General features: G+C 43.2%; 1 protein-coding gene across 5 annotated transcripts in view; it reads left to right on the forward strand.

Moving 5' to 3' along the window:
• Positions 1–18776, forward strand: part of TTLL11 (tubulin tyrosine ligase like 11) — a 53390-nt gene extending 34614 nt beyond the window's left edge. For 2 of the 5 annotated variants that reach the window (XM_074608451.1, XM_074608450.1), the window contains 3 exons: positions 6523–6780; positions 9507–9613; positions 14571–18772. In XM_074608451.1, coding sequence (XP_074464552.1) covers positions 6523–6780; positions 9507–9613; positions 14571–14860 — 655 coding nt within the window. In that variant the 3' untranslated portion in view covers positions 14861–18772. Of the gene's footprint in view, positions 1–6522; positions 6781–9506; positions 9614–11455; positions 11689–14570 lie in introns of all 5 variants that reach the window. The other 3 variants (XR_012590011.1, XM_074608449.1, XM_074608452.1) reach the window with 3 other exon arrangements.
• The last annotated feature ends 1219 nt before the right edge of the window (positions 18777–19995 follow it).

The following is a 19995-nucleotide window of genomic DNA, read 5'->3' on the forward strand; positions in this document are numbered from 1 at the left end:
AAACTGCATTTCTTCCAAACAAAAAGTGTGGGAGAGCATGTTAGCTTGCTTTAGGCTTCAAGTTTGAAGTGCAGGCTCTTGTCTTCTCTGCCCATGATGTGAAAACGTCAGTAATATTCTCATCCATCACTTTGTGTCCTTGCTGTGGAGCAAGTCAGGATCCACACTAAGGTGCTACATCTTGGAAACACTCATTAACAATGTGTTAAAGCAGCAAGCTTTGTCTTCTGTTTTCTTTCAAAAGCCATTTAATCTTTAATGAGACGTGTTTATTTTCATAATAAATCCACCCGATCTGAAGAGGCAGCAAAACATCCTTCTCGGAAAGGGGTCTGATGTCTGTGGTGCTTGTACAGAGTGTGGTACGTGGCAAACAAATAACCCTCCTGGGAGAGGACACGGCGGGTCTGCGAGTCGCAGGTGCCATGGCTGAGAGCTGCTGGGGTCGTGGCTGACGGCCTGCAGGGGCTTCCGCCTCACCTTCTCAAGAACCTGATAGATTATTTTGGTTTTGCTAAGCAAACGGCAAGGCGATGGAGTACGTTTTTAATTTATCCTTGGCTTCACCTAAAATGTGTTTGCCAGCTCTCAGAAAGAAACTTGGTGCGCTCCATTTCTTTCCCCCTTCCAGAGGGCATGCAGTGGTAGGCCAGGTTGGACATGGTCATGCTCATGAGGAGGTTAAAATCTAAGTGAGGTGATTCAACTGCGTGATTTCTCTAATTGAGCGATGGGTTCTTTGTTCTTAGAGAGATGGATATTGTAACTGCTTCCAGGAGAGGACAGCTGCTGTGTCTTCCCAGTGTATTTTGTACGATGTGAAGTTAGCGAGTGCCAGCACCATGCTGATTATCAATCCTTATTTTTAATGGGATTGATTCTGCTCTTTGAAATACGGACTCTTTACTGTGGTTGCTTTGACTGCCTCAAAGCATTCTCGAAATGTCGAGTAAACTATACATAGGAGCAATAATGTTTCTAACATCACTTCAAAAATCTCTTACTCTGTGGGGTTTAATATTCTTTTAATACTTTTACCTTTGTGCAACTTTATTATTATTTTGAAAGGAGGAAATGCCAGTGCTATTGATGTTTTTTACTTTGCCAGAGGGGGAAGAGAAGATGAATATTCAGTTTCTTCAAATGAAACTCGCAAGTGGCCAATACAAAACAAAAGATGCTGATTATTCCCACCACATGGAGCCAAGCTATGGAACTTCTTGCTCTCATGTAGCATGAGTGCTGGAAGTCTCTCTGTGTTAATAAAATTAATGGGATTAGTTCATAAAAGAAAATTCATGAATGGTTGATAATTCAAAGACGCTGTTGGGGCTTTGACTTGCTGTTTCCTAAGCGATTTGTTTCTGTGAATGAGCACACAAACACGTTCCTAGCGACACGCTCCAGTGACAAACACGGGTCTGTTTTTTGGGAGGTCCATACACCGTGGTGATAAATGGGTGGGTGGGTAGATAGATTTGTCATGCAAAATATTCTCTGCTTTGAACTATGTTAACATAGTCCTTGCTTTGTGAATGGTGGCTCAGCTGAGGGGATAATTATAGCTTCAGAATTCAGAACATAATATTTTCTTTTATTAGGTAAGCAGTAGTCAGCTGCTACAAAAATTGCTTAATTTTTGCTTCTAGCAATGCCCTAAATGTTAAATATATCAAGTGAGCGTTCTTAGAAATATTAATATTGCAGTTCTTACCTAATTTAACTCTGAACTTGACAGCTAAATTTCATATACAAGTATACAAAATGTTGGGAATTTTGAAGCCTTTAATTAGTAGTTGCAAATTTGTTTGTCTCTTAGCAACTTGTATTTGCATAAAGATTAAGGCCGGTCAGAATGAAAGGGATAAAACAGAGATGGAGGAAACATTAATAAATTAGTAATCACGTATAAAAGATAAGTAGTCTTAGATGTCGTTTCCATAAGCTTTATTAAAATTGAAATTCTTTTTTAAAGATGCAGTTAATACTGTCTTCACAGCTGATCATTTCTAAAGAGGGATCTGTCATGAGCTGCAGAATTAGAGAAATTAATGTATTGAGGTCAGACATTAGTATGTAAATTAAGCTTTGCTTTTATTCTGTATGGCAACAGAAGCATTACCTTATATTTGACCTTTCATTCATTTAGCCTGACTCAGCTGTGTCAGTCAAAACAATTAATTCCAAGGAGCAGCTTTAAAGTGCGGGGCTCGGCTCTCTCCTCCTCCCCTTGCCTGTTGGAAATCCCGAGAGAAAGAAGGGGATGGAGGAAACCTGGGCAAGTCTCTCTGCATTCGGGAGTTATCCCTTCCCCATGTCTCCACCGCCGTGCTTATCCACAGGCATTTTCCAAGGTTTTCAGGGAGAGTAGGGCCAAGCACGAGAGCCCTGGGTGCTTTACCTGACTCCCAAGGTCAAGTCCAGAAGGACACGGGGTGCTTCTCAGAAGTCTCCTTCTGGACTGGCAGAGAACTGGGTGGTAAATGCGCATAGGAGTCTTTAGTGACACTTTGAATCTGACAGGTAACATTACAAAAACGCGTACTTCCATATTTTCCAATTGGCTGATAATTTAATGGCAGAAATGGAGGTGAAAATCCCCCTTACATTTTCACCGTTGCTGGACTTGGAGCTGTATTTCTGCTTTTTGTAGCTGTACAGCCAGTGCTTCCACCGGCCTTGGATTGCGTGACCCTTGGGGAGATGCGTCATCCCCTCACCCTTCGGGGCTGGCGATGGCAGATGGCAGCGAAACACGGAAGAAAATGTAATGGTGCATTGCAAGCGAGTGTAATTCATCTAGCGCTAGGGCAAAAAATACGTTGTGCACTGTTTCCTTGCAAAAATGTGCAGATCGCAGTAAAATTCAGGTTTTATAGACACCGAGTCTGACTGTAATATACCCAGCTAGGCAGTTTTTCTTAATTAGTTGTGTTGAGACCACGTTGAGATTGGGTGCATACAAGTGCATTGAAAAGATCTACAGCAAATAAACTTTTATTGAAGTACTGTCTGTGGCAGCAGCGGAGAATTATACTCTGAGTATAGTCGGGGTGAATGCCTGCAGTGAGGGGGGGTGTGCAGGACAGGCAAGTTATGTAGCAATTCACTTCTCCAGATACGGACAAGCTCTTCTGCAGGTTTGTTTCGGAAAGTCTTCGTTTTATTAGAAGTGCAAAGTATAACTTCCACTAATTCAGATTATATAATCAAATTAATTAAGGTCTTTTGCATTAAAAAAGGAAATTTAAGGAAGTCTTGGGGGGAAAGTTAAAGAATGAAAACAAATCATTATACTTTATAAAAGCAATAACCTGTAAAAGCAAATTAAGAAGTATACTCTTTTTTACTTCATGGATGTACAAGATTTGGCAATAAAGATTAGAATTAACTTTTCTTCTGATTTAAATTTTATAGGTTTTCCCAATGTATAAGTGGAGAGAAAGGAGACGTGCAGTAGCATACAAAAAAAACGGTTTCATTAAAAAAATACTTTTCTAATATGAAATACAATTTCAAGAGCTATTTCAGTAAAAGTCTGAAATAGGAAAGTGGTTTTGAGTTTTTATCCGTGACCTCAAAGGCAATTGTAAACTTTTCTCCATAGAAAGGAGGGGGAGAAGGAAATTTTAGGTGGTAATTTAGAGCCTCTCCTTTATTATGTTCAACAATATTTTTTCTTTGACCGTAATACAGGTTTTTTTTTCTATGAACACAATTTTTGGTGACCCTAATACAAACCAAACGTAGTCCTATTTAATAATTTGACCGTGTGCATTCCCCCTCGGTCCGGGCGACAGAGCGGGTGGCCGGGCAGCACCAGGGAGACCTGGGGTTACAGTTAATTTCTCTGAAGCTGATCCTTTTAACAGTCTCTTCAGGATTTTCTGTAAAAAAAGAAACCCAGTAAACTTCCTCAGCTCTGCTTGCGTCTTTTAAAGTAAAGCTTTATACTTTTTAAACTGAAAACGTGAATGATGAATGAATAATGTAGAATGCAAAAAGACTCTTGAATTTGGAATGAGGGAGGGTTCAGGTCTTCCAGGCATCATTAAAACAAGAGTTATGTTACAAACAACGCAACCTTCTCTCCTGCTGAGTACAAGGTTTCACATTTGGTCAAGGTCTAGTTCAACTGGCTGAAGATTTGAATTCTTAAATTCATGAACAGACCTTTTAAGATTAAAAATAGTCGCCTGCATGCTTATTGTTCCTTGGCTGTAGGTACCCTCGCTCTTTTGGCAGCCAGCGGGTGCTCGATGGCGGTGAAACCACCATCCGATCTTACATGAGAAAAACAAAACTAATAATTTATTACTTTAGGCTTTACTTAACTAATGACAAAAATAACATTATTTTTCTACTTTGCTATCTGCAGCAAAGAGGAACATTATCAAAGCAGTACGTAAGATTTGTATTTATTTTTAAGGACTTTTATCTCAAAAGTGTTCGCATTTATAGATATTCAACATGAATGAATATGAGTGTGGGTACAAAAGAAATGCCATTATTTTGAAATTTTGTAATAATATTAGAAGAACAGATGCTTTGTGACTACAGCCCCATCCAAGCAGCGATGCCGTGGCACTTACGAGTACTTAAACACCAAAAGAGGCTGAACATGGATGCTTTTTTTCCAAAGAACCGTTGCAACGTCTGCTACCATTCAAAGTTCGTCTAAATAAACGTGGAGCTGCGTTTGGTGCAGGGAGAAGTTCCCAGCCCGGGTTCTGCCGTCAGTGGCCGCGGAGGTTGTCCTTCGGGAGATGCTGTGGGTGAGGAGCTGCTCATTTGGAGGCAACGTCTGGAGGTGTGAACGCGCTCGGAGCCAGGGTTCGAGCAGGGATGAAAACTTGGCCCCCAAAACATCCTTTAGAAATTTGAAATAGTAATTTAATTCATACTTATTAAAACTTTTTTTGGCGATCATTACTTTTTTTTTTTCCTTGTAAGAGCCCTTTGCCTTATAGTTGCCGTGCATTTATTTTCAACATGCCTCTCCCTAGAAGTTATATTTTTAACTCTGAAGTATTCTGTACTGAAAGGGGACGGTGTGGCAATGGGTTCATGTCTTTCAGGGAAATTCAGTAGAAAAGGGAGGCTACAAATCCCCTGGGGATATTTGTTATGGATGAGTGACGGCAGGAGGGTTGTAGGGGGGCTAAGGAAATCTGCTGCCTTTTGGAATCCCAGTCGGAAGGTCCAGATTTACTGTGGATTTGACTTAATAACTTTTACAGTGCAGGGGGGGGATAATTACGATGTTGATTGTTATTCTCTGCCAGAACAGAACTTTCTGAAGGACACTAAATCTGCTCAGGAACACAAAAGATCAGTGTAGTAAAAGCACTAATTTTTATAGTACCTAGTATGAATTATACTTATTCTTGATGATAGGTACTTAGAAAAATGACTGGAAAGAGAATGAAAACCTGTAAATGCTTAGTGCGTGCCACATCATTACCTTCAGCTATCAGACTTTCTGAATTTAGGAGAATAGCAATCTTGGATTTTAGCGAGATGTGTCAAATGCAGAAAAAAAGTATTAAAAAAAAAAAGTCATGCTGAATAAACGTGTAACACTTATTTTGAAACATCATTATCTCGATCAGTTTTATTTAGGGAATTTGGCAATGACAATGAAGATGAAATAATGTATTTTGACAGTATGCACAGAGGGTTTGAAGAAAAAATAATGGGATTGCCCAGAAATTGACTTTTGAATGGTGCCTGGATGTATTTCTGTGAACCATATCGCTTCTGAATGGATTGTTAGAATTTCTTCTTTGCAAATGTATCTTGCTATACTTTTTGTACCTTACTTATCAGGGAAGGCAAAAGCTTCTAATTGTTATTGGAAAATAAGTTTAAATATTATTAGATTGTTACAATCTCTAAGCATTTCCCATGAAATATTCCATGAAATTCCACGAAACTCGTCTTTTTTTCTACATAGTTGTATTTGTTCAATGCTGATAACACCAATGTGCAGTTCCTATCTGGTGTTTCCTCGCCTGTGCGGAAGAAGTCAGCCTGTCACTTTTTGTGAGCTTGTAAAGAGCTTTTGGAAGGGAAGTGGATTTTCCACAGCATCGCAATGGATCTGCATCAAGAAAAGCAATTTCTATGGTGGTAAACCCAAACTTTTAATAAAGGAGTGGCTTGGTATAGAACAAAAATTTTAAAACTTGCAGAAAAATGTTGTGATTATGCTCAGCTCTGGTCACGTCAAGGGGAGTTATGAATTAATGGTAGCTCTCACAATTAACCTGGTAATGGTGCGGCATCTCTTTGTTAATTGTATTTACAGGTATTTTTTGGCATCAGAGAATGGTCTTGCTTCTAGATACTCCTCTAACATGATTTCTGCTTTAGGGAACCTTAGTATTTGTTCTTGACTTTTCATTACTCTAAAGATCTCCTAAAATAATGTTTTATAATTAAAAATAATCCCGAAAGACGGCATGTGGAGTCTTGTAAGACTATGGTTAACGTAAGATACAATTATGTTCTGTGGTACAGGTGCCAGACCTTGGAGGAGGCGTCGGAGGCCAAGGAGGAGGCGCGGGAGGCGGGCGCGGGGGACGGCGGGGAGCGCGGGGGCAGCCGGAGCCCCGAGGCCGGGCTCCCCTCCCTCTGCCTCAAGCAAGTCTTTCCCAAGTACGCCAGGCAGTTCAGCTACCTGCGCCTCGTCGACAGAGTGGCTGCGCTCTTTATCCGATTTCTTGGTGTGAAAGGGACAACGAAGTTGGGGCCAACGGGTTTCCGAACGTTTATAAGGTTGGTAAGGTGAAGGTTTCTGTAGGAATTGCTTGAAGTGTCGTCGAGACCTTCCAAACTCCCGATGCTGTGGGGTAGCGCTGCTGTCCCTGCGCCTCCCTGAACTTGGGCCGAATAAAGGCAGGCACTAACAGTGGCGTGCTTTGAGCTTGTAGGATTTGTAATGCCTTCTAAAGAAACTTTTCCCCGTAAGTTCCATTGAAACACTGCATATTTTTTTACAAAATAGATATATTTTTCTCATTCTAAGCTCCCAAAATACCTGACCTCTGAAACCGTGCCTAGTAGGAACCTGGCTCTTTATTCGACAGTGGGTCAGCAATGCTTTGGGAGATGCTATTTGCGGTTTTAGTCAACATGTCATGTTCCTAGTAAATCGTAGGAATACCATTGTGAAAAAGTGACAACTGAAATTGGGTCACTCGAGATCTGACTGCGCTGGCCGGGGGGGCAGAGCCGCCTGCCCGGGGCCACAGGAAAGCGCTGCCAAGTGCCAGTTGCTGACGCGTTATGCGCCCAGGATTTGCATTGTGAAATTGCAACTTGCAATGGCAAGGAACTCAATTTATTTTTTTCACATACTTTTTATTTGTGAGGTTTTTTTTTTGTTGTTTTTTATGGCTATCTCTGTTCTAGTCATGGTACGAATATCTCATTTTCTGTCTTTCATTGACAATGACGAAATAAGTGGCAGCGGCAGATGTACTCTTAAAATACAGATCCTGTTTCTATGCAGATGCATTTAGCATTCAGGAATGAATATAAACAATTTGATTTATACAAATTACGCTATATAGAAAATGACTGAAGGCATCTGCTCTATCCACAGACCAGTACAGGATTGTTTCCAGTTCTGTATTTTCTATTGTTTAGTCCAGCCTTAATTTGGCACTTGTCAGAGGAACACAGAATAAATGCCAGCATTTTCTCTTAAGACTATTAAAATAAGTTGCCATATCTCAATGAAATCGTGTTTTCAGTTCCCTAAAGCATGTAAAATTAAACTTTTTAATATTGGCAAATATTTTGTTTGTTTATTCTTCCCCAGAGGATCTATACCAACTATATGGCCCTTTTCTGAAATGCGGCCATTACTATTCATTTCAGAAATAAGGTCACTTTTCTAAGATGTGTGCTGTATCGCTCTTCAAGAATAAAATAGTGCACAAGTGGGATTTTGTGTGCGTGTGGGCAAGTGGTTGCAGAGACCAGCCACTCAATTTTAGCTAATCAGAATCTGTTCCCCTTCAATAATTTCTTAATTATAAAACATAACTAAAAGGGAAATGCTGAATGTGGCTCTAGTTCTTGCTTGGATGCAGCCTAAGACTTTTTTTGGCACTATCTAGGCCAGACTTTAACTTTGTTTTAAGGGAGCTCTGCTTATGCTGCTAGAGAGTGAGATTCTTTTAAATTATCCAGGTTTTTGTCGTTGTTGTTGTTGGGTTTTGTTTAGTTGGGTTTGGTTTTTTTTGTTTGGGTTTTTTTTTCTTTCGGGGTTTTTTTTCCTTTCTTTTCTGGCTAGAAATTTTGGCCCGCTCTTTGGCACGTGCGCTAGTTCCAGCCGGGCTGCCAGACATCTGACGGCTAACTCCCCTCTGCTGATCAACACTCCGCTGTGGGCTCGGACCACGCAAGTGGCACATGCCCTCCCTGTGCTTATCACCAAAGGCCCCAGATGCATCCAGAGATGCTGCTGTTTTCCGGGCAGTGCGGTTCAGCAACGCAGAGGGGAAATCTCGTCAGTGCTCAGGCACGAAGACGTAATTCCGTGCCCAAAAGCTTTCCTTCAGCCCTTTGCAAACAGGATCAGTCAGTCAAATAAAAGAGTATTTCTCTGTGCAAACTCTGCCTCATGGAGATAGTCTGTGCAGGCTGGGGTTGAGTTTCGCAATGTACCAGTTGATTCCGTTCTGTTACGGCCTCAAAGGGTGCTGGCCATAGCCTGGGAGAAAGCTGTGTGTAACGGTCAGCTCAGATTTTTAATTGAAATGTTCAGGGGTTTGTTTGGTTGGTTGTTTTTTTCCTGTTTCTTTTTTTTCCTCTGCTTTGTTGGAAAACCAAAATAAGACAGTTGATGTGTAATCTGACCTGCAGCCTTCTTGAGGCTAGCGATTAACATGAGATGGCATGTGCAAATCGGATTTAGATAGAATCATAGAATCGCCTGGGTTGGAAGGGACCTTTCAGATCATTGAGTCCAACCATCAGCCTAACTCTGACCAAAACCATCACTAAACCATACCTCTAAGCACTGTGTCTGCCCGGCTTTTAAACCCCTCCAGGGATGGTGCCTCCACCACTTCCCTGGGCAGCCCGTTCCAATGCTTAATAACCCTTTCAGTGTAGAAATTTTTCCTAATATCCAGCCTAAACCTCCCCTGGCATCAAAGGCATCAAAGCGGGACATTGCTGCTCTGAGCCGCTTCTGGCAGAGGCGGTGCCTGGCTGATGGGAACAGGCGGCAGCACGAGGCACACACAGATGTTCTGCACCTCAAAAATTCAGGGCCGTCACCATTTCAGATACAGACACTGAGTGAACACTGCTTGCTTTGCCGTCTGCCGTTTGTGTTTTACTAGACCAAGCACGTTACAGTGGGTGTGTCCATCTGACATGGGTAAACTTTTTTCCAATGTTCTTTCATTTTTCCCTGCAGAATTTTTCCTAACTTGGATGTTTGGACGTAATCGGATTTTTTTCTTTATTTTTTCTATTTTTCACAGAAACTGCAAACTGAGTAACAGCAATTTTTCCATGGCTTCTGTGGATATCTTATATATTGATATCACAAGAAGGTGGAACAGCATGGGTATCGACCACAAAGAATCAGGTAACACTATTTTGTATTCAAAGACTATGGAAGCTGGGTTTTTTTTTTTTGTTTTGGTAGCTCAAGCACACCTCAACTGTTCGGTAAAAATAATGGGAACAAGGTGCATACATCTGAGGCATGTACACGTGCAACAAATTCCTCTGTTTAGTGCCATGGCAATTTCCCTTTATCTGCAGAACAGATCACGCTTAGTTTTCAGTTTATTTATTGGAACAAGTCTTCTGCAAGCCCCTTTGTATGGTCTCAATTTTACATTCATAATTCTTGTTGCTGTTTGCAGAGAAGCATTTAAAACATTCCCCATGGAACCTCCAACTTCATTACAGTGTAAGAAGGTGTGTCCATATTAGAGTAGCTTACGTGGGCTAGCAAAAGCCAACCAGACAAAAAACTGTGCAGGAGGTAGAAATAAATACGCTTAACTTCTCTTTTGGATTTAATTCTGTTCCCCGCAAAGGCTACTTTGGGGACAAACAAAACTACCTGTATTACTTTTCCCAGAGAGTTCTCTGCCCCCCAGCCAACAGTATACTCCATTTTTTCTTCTCCGTTGTCTCTGGGATAGGCAAGGGAAGAAGGACGGTGGGTTTCTGCCCAAGCTGACTCAGTGCTCAGCTCTTACATACGCTCTTACTAAGGATGAGTTAGCTGCTTTTTGCTACAAGCACCCCTTACCGGGAATTGTGCTCCTGTTAAGTCGCTTTTAAACGTTTTAACCTCCAGCTTGGATTGTAATGCTCAGTGTAAGAGTGTACTCAGAATGGCTGAAAGGCTTCTATAAGAAATTCGTCTGCCCCAGCCAGGGTTCACTGTACTGTGATGGGACTTTCTTCCTTCGGCTGCTTGGAGGCAGGAGGTGCGGGGTCCGTTCCCCAGCGTGTCACTCCCCGTCCTTCCCTCGAACGGCCACTGGGGAAACACCTAAACACCTAAATTATTTACCTCTAACTTAGGAACATGCATGTAAATTAAAATACAGCCCTTAAAGATGCTAGCCAAGAACAGATGCTATGGGAAGTTGTTTGCTCAACAGCAGTAAGGATTTTTTTATAGTTTTAAAGCCAAAAGGAAAATGTTTATTAAACTGTGTGATCTTATTCCCAGCTTCCTTGGTGATTTACTGTGTTACCATCACGTATCTTCTAGATAGTGCAGTTGAGTGGTTGCAAAAATGAATATAAATACTTTCCTATTACACAGTTGTATTTAGGATATTAACCTATTAGAAGAAATCTCTCACAATTTAATAAGCAGGCCGGAGGGAGCATTCCATCCATGTCTTTGGTTTTCTGTTTAAAATTTGATTACATTGTTTTGTTATTTTTTCTGGATTTATACATAAACATGAAAATTGGTTTTATCTCCTGAAAAAAATAGTGCTCCCTCAGACTGCCCAAACCCCGACTGTGTAAATCACATGAACTGAACAGTCTGAAATTACAAACTGTCTGCAGTTTGCCTGGACCCATGGTAGAGTTTGTCCCCATTCGCTTCTACGACAGATTTGTCATAAATTCCTTTCCAAGGAAAACAAACTCATTGAAATGTCAGTGTTTTCTTGCTCCCGAGTTTGGCTCTTATCTTCTGCTCCCACTAAAGGGCAGGCCTTCTCCGGTGGAAGTACTTGTCCCGCAGTGAGAAACGGTCATATTGGCTTTGGGTCCGCGCTGGTAACCCTGGGACCCCAGAGCTGACTCTGTGCCTGCAGACCAGGGCAGTAACTTTCTGATGTAAATATTTTCTGGGTTGAAGTTTAGAAAAGATTTCTCTCAACAAAAGAAGCTCTTCAAACCTAGTTTTTCTAAACGTTTGAATGTTTTTTTTTTTCTTCCCCCTAAGTGGTAGCACGCTATTGCTGCAGCGTTAAAGGACTTGGCAGTATTAGATAACGGCAATGATACCGGGATGCCCCGTTTCCCGCTACCGAATACAAATTGCATTTGCATCTGTACCTCAGGGTGCTAGAGAAAATGACTTGCTTGTGAGAACAGGTGATTACTGAACATCAACGATGGGTTTCTGCTGTTGATTACCTTATGGACATAGTTTTGTGAGGTGTTCGCAATGAGCTGGTGAGTTTGTTATTGACGTTTATGAGGAAAACCTATTGAAAATGAAGAAAAACTCGTGTAATTTGCTAGAGAAACAAAGAGCCAGCCTGCCCTTCAGTAGTGAATTACTGCCCCATCTGCTTTGCTCACAGTTTTAGATCTGAGACAGTAATCTATCAAATAGCTGAATTCAGGGATTATTTTCTTGTTATATTAATGGCCTAAATACACCATTTAATATATAAATTAATTTCTAAAATTGCTATTACATTTCTGTATGAACTTGAGTCAATAAATTTGGCAAATTTTATCTAGCTTCTGTAAAATGTTGGATAGTTTCAGTTGTGCTAATATTCCCATCTCGACAACAACGACAAAAATTGTTCCTGGCACATTTTTTGAGCCATTTATAGCAGCAAAACAGCAGTTGGAGTATTCGTGAAGGTTTTATACCGCTGTTCCTTGTGGCCACCAAGGAGGATTGTCAGTGTGGGATAAAGAAATCCACGTCGATGCCACTGGTATAAAATACATTGCTGGTCGCAGAGCTGCAAGCTGGCATCTCCCCAGAAATTGGTTGAAAACGTAGTTTTATATAAGAAGCTGAACATGGACATCAATGTATATCCTCCTGCATCTTTTTTTTTTTAATGCTAAAGTAGCAGAAGAATCAAAAGTCTCCAAATTGAGACTGACCTTTGTATTTGTTATCCCACCCCCCTAAAATACACCTGTAGTTCCCTCCTCCATAAACATCAAGAATCTCGGTGATACACATAATAATTTAGGAAAGTGTGGTCAGGTTATGACAGCAGTAAAATTGTTTGTGTATAAGCTTTTTTTGAATATTTGAACATACTTCAGAATTGTTAATGAGCCTTATATTTGTATGAAATAGAGAAGTATTATTTTGTCTTGCTTGAACATGGGAATCCTATAATATCCTGTGGAGTTTGCGTATATGAATTCAGATAAGATAAGGCAAAAGGAGAATAAGTAAAATAGACTGTTCATGTGTCTGATAGGAAGAGTAAGTCCAGACCTAAGATTAGAAGGGAGAAAATGAAGGTGTAGTGCAGAGGAGATAGCGTGGTTCGTTATGTGTGAACTCCCGTTACTACTTTAGGTAGGTTAGGCTCACCCGAGTTTCACAGGTATGTAAAATTTGACTATTTGCATTTAGCATTTCAGCGTGGGTAACTGTCACTGACATGGTTAGCTGATAGAGTTTCCCTAGCAGAAATTACAGAAATGCAAGTGAATCTTCAGGCTTTCAGAAATGAAGAGCTTTGTTGAGAGTCTCAAAGAACCAGCTGTTCCCTGGGTGTTAAACTACAAAATACTCAACCTTTTCCGTCGGCTTTGCGTTTGGCCCACTTCCAGCTGTAACCAACGCAGTCATTATTGCTGCTGCTGTAAAACAGCAGCTTCTGACTTTTTTTTCATTAAATGCTTCCCATGAGTGTCACTTGTGGGGGAGAAAGAGCGAATGTTACCAAAGGTGCTCTCCCTGCCTGCAGCTCACCGTGACTGATACAGTAATTCACGGAGCTGGCAGCTGCTGCTCTCAGATAACCCGACAATTCCTTCGCAAGCTGTTTCCCAGCCGAGATCGTAAGCGACCCCAGCTGCAGCCTTAGTTGGGAGAAATTATACTTCAGAATGTAATTGTAATATTCTGAAAAGGTGCCTTTCCTGCAGCATGGATGAGCCAACGTTAAAACCCTCAAGTCTTTCAATATCTCATCCTAAAATAATTGTCTTAAGTGTATGTTCAAACCGGGAGAGCCAGTTAAAGCCCCCACTTCAACTGTTTTTTATTCAGTTGAAACGGAACTAGTGTAGAGTTATTGGGTAAGGCTGAAAAATGGGCTCTCTGCCTTCCAAAGGAAGGCTGAGCATTCAGACCCAGCGCAGCCTTGGCGGAAGGGAAACAACACTTCAAATAAACTCACTTCTGCGATAAGGTGACACGTGGTAATGGGGTTATCTTTATAGTGCTACAGACTGAAATGCCATATTATTTCAGTAGGTCTACATCCGAACTTTTGTTTTAGGTCCATCTCTGAAAATAGAAGGTTGAAACGACCCAATTCAGGTGCCGATACAAACCTGATTTTCTCTCCAGGTGGATTGTTTTCCTTGAAGCTCAACAGTGTGTCTGACTCTGTTTCAGCTTAATACTTGAGGCAGCAGAAATCAAGGCTGATGTTACACCAGCGTAATTGTACAGCACCTTAAAATCCGGTGTTGCTGCAGCGGTTTGCGCCGGGACGCCAGGCTGCTGGTGGGGCTGATGGATGCACAGCCAGCAGCAGCCCCCGTGGCAGCGTCACCCGGACGTAACCCAGCCGAGCTCACTGTCTGCTGAAACGCTGCATCAGCTCCTGTGCACGTTACATACAAATAAAACCTCATCTTTTGGTTTTTGAAGGACAGGCAATTTTTTTTTTTTTCCCTAGTGAGCATTCCAGGAGGCTGCTGTTTAAATTAAAAGATCATAGAATCGTAGAATCATAGAATTGCCTGGGTTGGAAGGGACCTTTCAGATCATTGAGTCCAACCATCAGCCTAACTCTGACAAAAGCCATCGCTAAACCATATCTCTAAGCACTGTGTCTGCCCGGCTTTTAAATCCCTTCGGGGATGGTGCCTCAGCCACTTCCCTGGGCAGCCCGTTCCGATGCTTAATAACCCTTTCAGCGTAAAAATTTTTCCTAATATCCACTCTAAATGTTTACCACGATTGTATGTGTCCGCACCCAGATTGTATGTGTCCGCACACAGCTTGTACACATTTGACCTTGGTGCTGAAGAAACCAGAGAGATTATTATGTTTAAAGAATGCAGTTTGCTAGAGAACGCAGTGCTATGACTCTCCTGTAAACACCTTCTCCTTGTAGGAATGTGTTTGCAAGCCTTTGTCGAAGCTTTCTTCTGCCTGGCTCAGAAAAAATACAAGTCCCTCCCACTCCACAAGCAAGTGGCCTCGCTGATTGATTTTTGTGAGTATCACCTGGCTGCCCTGGATGAAAAGCGCCTGGTTTGTGGCCGTGGGATCGTGGAGCGCCGAAGTGCAGTAGTTCCGTGTCAGACTGATGGACTTCACCTTACACCAGCTGCACACACACCCCTCCTGAACCGCACGGCCGCAGCTAGTAAATTTGCAGATTACAGAAATCATCGCTATTAACGGTGCTAATTCACCGGGACAGAACTGAGAATGAATCCTCAGGTACGTACGCGTACTGCAGGAGGAGACAGACTCTTGAATTCCTTCATCTAATAGTCGCAATTATTTATTTCAGCTTTTTAAATTTATGCTTTTCAAAAAGTCTGCTGCAACTCCCATTCTCCAGTAATGATCCTGGCAATGGCTATTTATTTACCTACTGTACACCTCACATGACAAACTGTGCATTCGTCCCAAGTGTGTAGAAAACCACGTGTGAAACAAGGACCGGAATACAGTGGGACAATAACCGGTGCCACGGGACCGGCTGCGCTGACGGAGAGGCGCGCTCTTATCAAAGGAATTACCGTGTGCGCTGGATGTATCACGGAAACCAGGCGAGGAGCTGCAGTCCCAAATACCGGTTCTGAACTATGGAAAACTGAAACCTGGAATTACGTTTGTGGTCAGACTTCAGGCTTTGACCCTCTTCTTTCCATGGCTTGGACTGTACATGTTGGAATCGGTACAGATTTGGTCATTGTCCATGAACTTATTTTTTAAAGTCGGTCTTAAAACACTGAAATCATATTTTGGCTGTTGGATTCTTTGTACATGTCTTTGCCATGACAAGTACTGTTAATTTTTTAAAGAAAAACTACAGATGTTTATCCTTTTGCTTCCACAGAACCAATAAGCTGACACTTATTCACGGAAAAAAATTACTTCATTAAGTCAAATTTGGTGAATCCTGTGGTGGGTTTGTTGTCAGGTACTAAGCACTGCTTCTGCAAAAAGCTTTGCAGTGTGAAGGCCTAAGAGTTCATCTAAATTCCAGTGAAACTGGACTCCTGTCACTGACTTTTAGCTAAACTAATTGCATTCTAGCTTTGCTTATTTTTTGCCTTTCGCATGTTTGTTACCTTATTTGGACCTGTAATAATATCTAGAGCAGATTTGTTTGTCTTTGCACATATTCTTCATTTTTTCCCTTAAATAACAGTATAACTCCATACAAATTAGATCTATATTATTTAACAGGGTATTCTGTCACGAATGCTGGACTATACCGCTGCAGTTGTACAGAGTAGTCTTTGTTTTTCCAGACTTCCCTAATTGCACTTCTCTTGCCGGGGCCGAAGCAGAACACGAGACTGGCTGAAAGGACGTGAGAAACTTGGAACTTCGGGGCTGTTCAGTCCAATTCTTTTCGGTCTCATATTTTATTACAATAATGTACGTCTGCATCTGAATTTGAGTTTCCTCCTTTGTTCTACTCTTCGGTGTTAATGAATCTAGTTATGTGCTAGTGTTCTTCATACTGTCAAAACGTGCGACGCTGCCAGGTGGCGCAGCCTCTGGGCAGTGAGTTTTGGGGTGGAGAAAATTCCCTGAGCTCGACACCGCCGCGTTCCCACGGCCGGTCCGTCAGAAACGCGACCTTAAAGGGAGCTCACTGTGGGTGCGGAGGGAGCCCACCCCTTTAATGTCACGGGCTAAAGGCACGCGCGGCACTGAGTGAGTTTTTACTTCAGGAGAAGTTTAGAGTTTCTTTTCCCGTGTTAGGTTTAAGCAGCATGCGTTTTTCCTAAGTGTCGATGAGCAGCATGGCAATACAACGCAGAAATCAAGCTGAGCCCACAAGAAGCTACTCCCTGGCATGTGTTAATACCAGGCGTGGGCGTCCCTTCTCCTCTTTGTCGTCTTCTGTAACACCGATCGGAGCAGTAGTAGACGATCTTTTGTAGTTCAACGGCTAGACTGTTTGACATGTTATGCATTGTACGTAAGAGGACAATTGTAGAGTAATGCCACTGCCCTCAGCCTTGTTTAAGTTTCATAAAGATTATTGCAGCATGAAGATAAAATGCCAAACTCCAAGGTCTGGCATCTGTCAGAACCAATGAAGCTGAAAGGGTCATTTTTTCCACACTTTCATTGTAATATATTTGAAGACATTCACAAGTTGAAAAATGGTTACTTCTCATTTTGTGACGTCTGACATTTGTCTTGCGATTGGCAGTGTGTTACTAGAAAATGGCTTACAGTTTCTCTCATCTTGTGATTGATGTCCTGTAAAGACAGAGTTACAGAAGAGTCGGATTTGAAACGCTACAACTGCGAATGCCTCTCCTTACAGCTTTCAGATAGTACAATCTGCGGCCTAAAATACCCAGGTTTTACGATTGGTATCAATGGAATAAATCAACCACTGTATATAATGAACACTGGTAAGATCTCTCTCTGTTTTGGAGATCTTTATATAGTCTCTGGATCGAATACCAGTTTTTGTAGCCTGTGCATGCACGGGCTGATGCAGGATGCCCTGTTTATCTCCCACTTCAAATATGAAGGGTCCCTTGTAGAACAGTCAAAATATTCAATTACCTGCCTCTAGTAATCCAGTGTTCGTGTATTTATATAATGGGAAAATTGAATGCCATATTATTCTCGGGGGAGGAGGGGGATAAAACAGGAGCGTACTTTAGGGACTTAATGACAAAGTCGCATTTCTCTTCCCTGCCATCTAATGCAATTTCCTCTGAATATTATTTAGCATCCAAAGCAATTTCACGTAGCCTTTAAGTGACCAGTCTGTGCACGTGCAAAAAAATGACCAGACACTTTATTTAGGATATGAATGCTAACGCACTGGTAATCTGCTAATCCCGAGATACCTTTCTAGGAGAAGAAGCAATACGTGAAAGGCAGTAGGCGTTTGGTTTTTAATAGCACTTTTCTATATATTCTTTTCAGAGAATAATAGAGCACTCCATTTATGGCATATATGATATGAACATTGCATATCAATGAAATCTTTCTCATTATCAGCCACTCTGGGTCTGGTCTTCCTCACTGGGTATAAATCAGAGTGGAACACTTCCACAGCTGAGGAATATCTGAGGCAAGTGAGTCCAGAATTTCAATCCAGACGTCCCCCTTCCCTGCAGGCTCCTGTCTAGCCCAAATGTGCCTAAATTTGGCGACGCCTTGTTGGATTTTTGGGTTCTTTCTCCGCACAGAGCTGTTTGTGGCTAAATCACTTGAAATTTATCTTGTGCCTAATCTGGATCGGGCTCTTGGCACTGAATTGCCCTCTGCCCAAATGCCCAACTCGCCCCGTTTCAGCCCTGTGATTTGGGAACATCTTCTGTGCACGAGGCGGGTCACTTCACATGCCACACACCTGTACCTGCTTTTAAAGCACAGCTGGAAGGGAGGTGCTTGGCTAATTACCCAGTTAAGGCTCCGGTGAGAGACCCACATCCACCTGCTCCAGTCTTCCTCTTCCCAGCTGGAGCTTATGTCACGGTGTCTCGCAGGTGACTCCATTTTACTGGCTTTACCCCTCTGGTTGTGTTAGTCTTGTGTTCAGCCCACCATCAGACCAAAGCATCCTTCCCAGAGACGGACGACGGCACTTCGGGAGCGCTGGTGATGAGGAGGGATCTGGTCCTCGTCCCTCCTGAGCCTCAGGCAGCTCCCGGACAGGGTAGGTGCAGGTCCTCACGTGGCGGGGACTCGGGGCGGACGGGGCCGCAGCCTCTGTGGGGGTTTTGGGGTGCGAGAAGGGCATTGCTCCTGTGCCGCTGGACCTGGGGGCTCTCAGGGGCTATGCTAAGGTTGTAGGAAGAGCTGCCAGCTGGCTCCTACCTGGATGGTGCCTCACCTCTGCTGCATTTGCGTACTTGCTGTGAATGAGTTCCATCGTCCCCGTCACAGCTCCTCGTTTCCAGCCAGCGCTGTCTGACCTTACTCTGATCTCTCTCTGATGGACGGTGACAATCTGCTTCTAAATATGGCCCTGTTCCTTCTAATCTGTTTTCTTTTCCATCGTGCTTTGCTGCGTTTCCTCCTAATTCCACAGTTTTGTTTCTCAGCTTGCCTAATAAACTGATGTGCTCGACGTGGCTGGATCCATCAGTTCAGCTCCCGCTGTTGCTGTGCAGCCGGGTCTGGAAGATGTCCGTCTTCATTTTGAAGGTGAATCTGTCCTGTGTCGTCTCTTCGAGGTGCTGCCGCGCGTCAGCCTCTGCCGAGCCCATGCCTCAGTTGGAACCTTTCCCCGTGTGTGTGGCGGCTCACCCCCGCAGCCCTGTTGGGCAGCCGCCGTCCCGCCAGCCCCTCTCCTCAGCCCCGCTGCCGGGGACACGCTGGTTCCTCTCAGTTCCTCGGAGCAGAAATGTGCTGTAGATTACTACTTGGGCAGGTCCAGCCCCCGTGGGCTTCCCGGAGCATCCCTGCGTGGGGGATGGCCCATCCCTCCACAGCCATCCCTTACCCGGCTCCCTGTGCCCACCAGAGACCCGGCACTTCTAGAACCTTCCCGCCAGCGAAAGCCCATTAGCAGCTCCGGGAGCGAGCCGTGGTGCTGCTCTGCAGTTCATTAATTTGAAATGGGGAGACCAGGTTGAAGTAATTTTCACATCTGGTCCGGATTGTGTTTTTTTCCGGCTCTGATCTCCGTCCTCCACAGAGGTCGATCCTGCAGCTCCTGCAGCAGGGAGCTGTGTGCAGCCTCACCTGCGAGCTGGGGACACAGTGGGGACGCGGTGGGGACGGCGCGGTGGTGACATGGTGGGGACGTTGTGTTGGCATCAGCAGGTGGATCCTCTCCATTATGAGCTCCTCATGGGCGCTCGAAGTCAGGGCTGTGCTTACCACTGGCTTTGCTGATGTTGTTCAGTTGCTATTAAACGGACCCAAATTCAGTAGCAATTTACAAATATTGTTAGGAAAGGTGTCAGCGCCAAGCCCGGGGCAGGCTGTGCTGTGCGGGGCCCCGGTGGAGACGTGGGGACGGAGCAGCTGGGTCCAGTGGCTTCCCAGCAGCGGGGTGGGAGCGCGGGCAGGAGGGGTCACAGCGAGCTCCAACAGCGAGAGATCTTTGGTGGAACATAAACATGTCTTTAGAAAAGTGATAATTTTTTTTTTCCTCCCTTCTGCTCACCCGTTGCCCTCTGTGTTTTAATCAAAGAACTCTACTTCTTTTATTTTCCTGGAAACTCTTGTTCTCACAGCTTTTAACTTCTGCCTTTCACCTTTCACTTTCACCTCTGCTTTTCCCTTTTATCTTCCTACTTTTCCCTCCCTTATTGTCATGATGAAGGAGGGGAGAACCGAGCTCTCTCACCTTCCCTCTCCTAATCTCGGGG

This window comes from Larus michahellis, chromosome 15 (assembly GCF_964199755.1).
Source record: "Larus michahellis chromosome 15, bLarMic1.1, whole genome shotgun sequence".
NCBI classification, from domain to species: Eukaryota; Metazoa; Chordata; class Aves; order Charadriiformes; family Laridae; genus Larus; species Larus michahellis.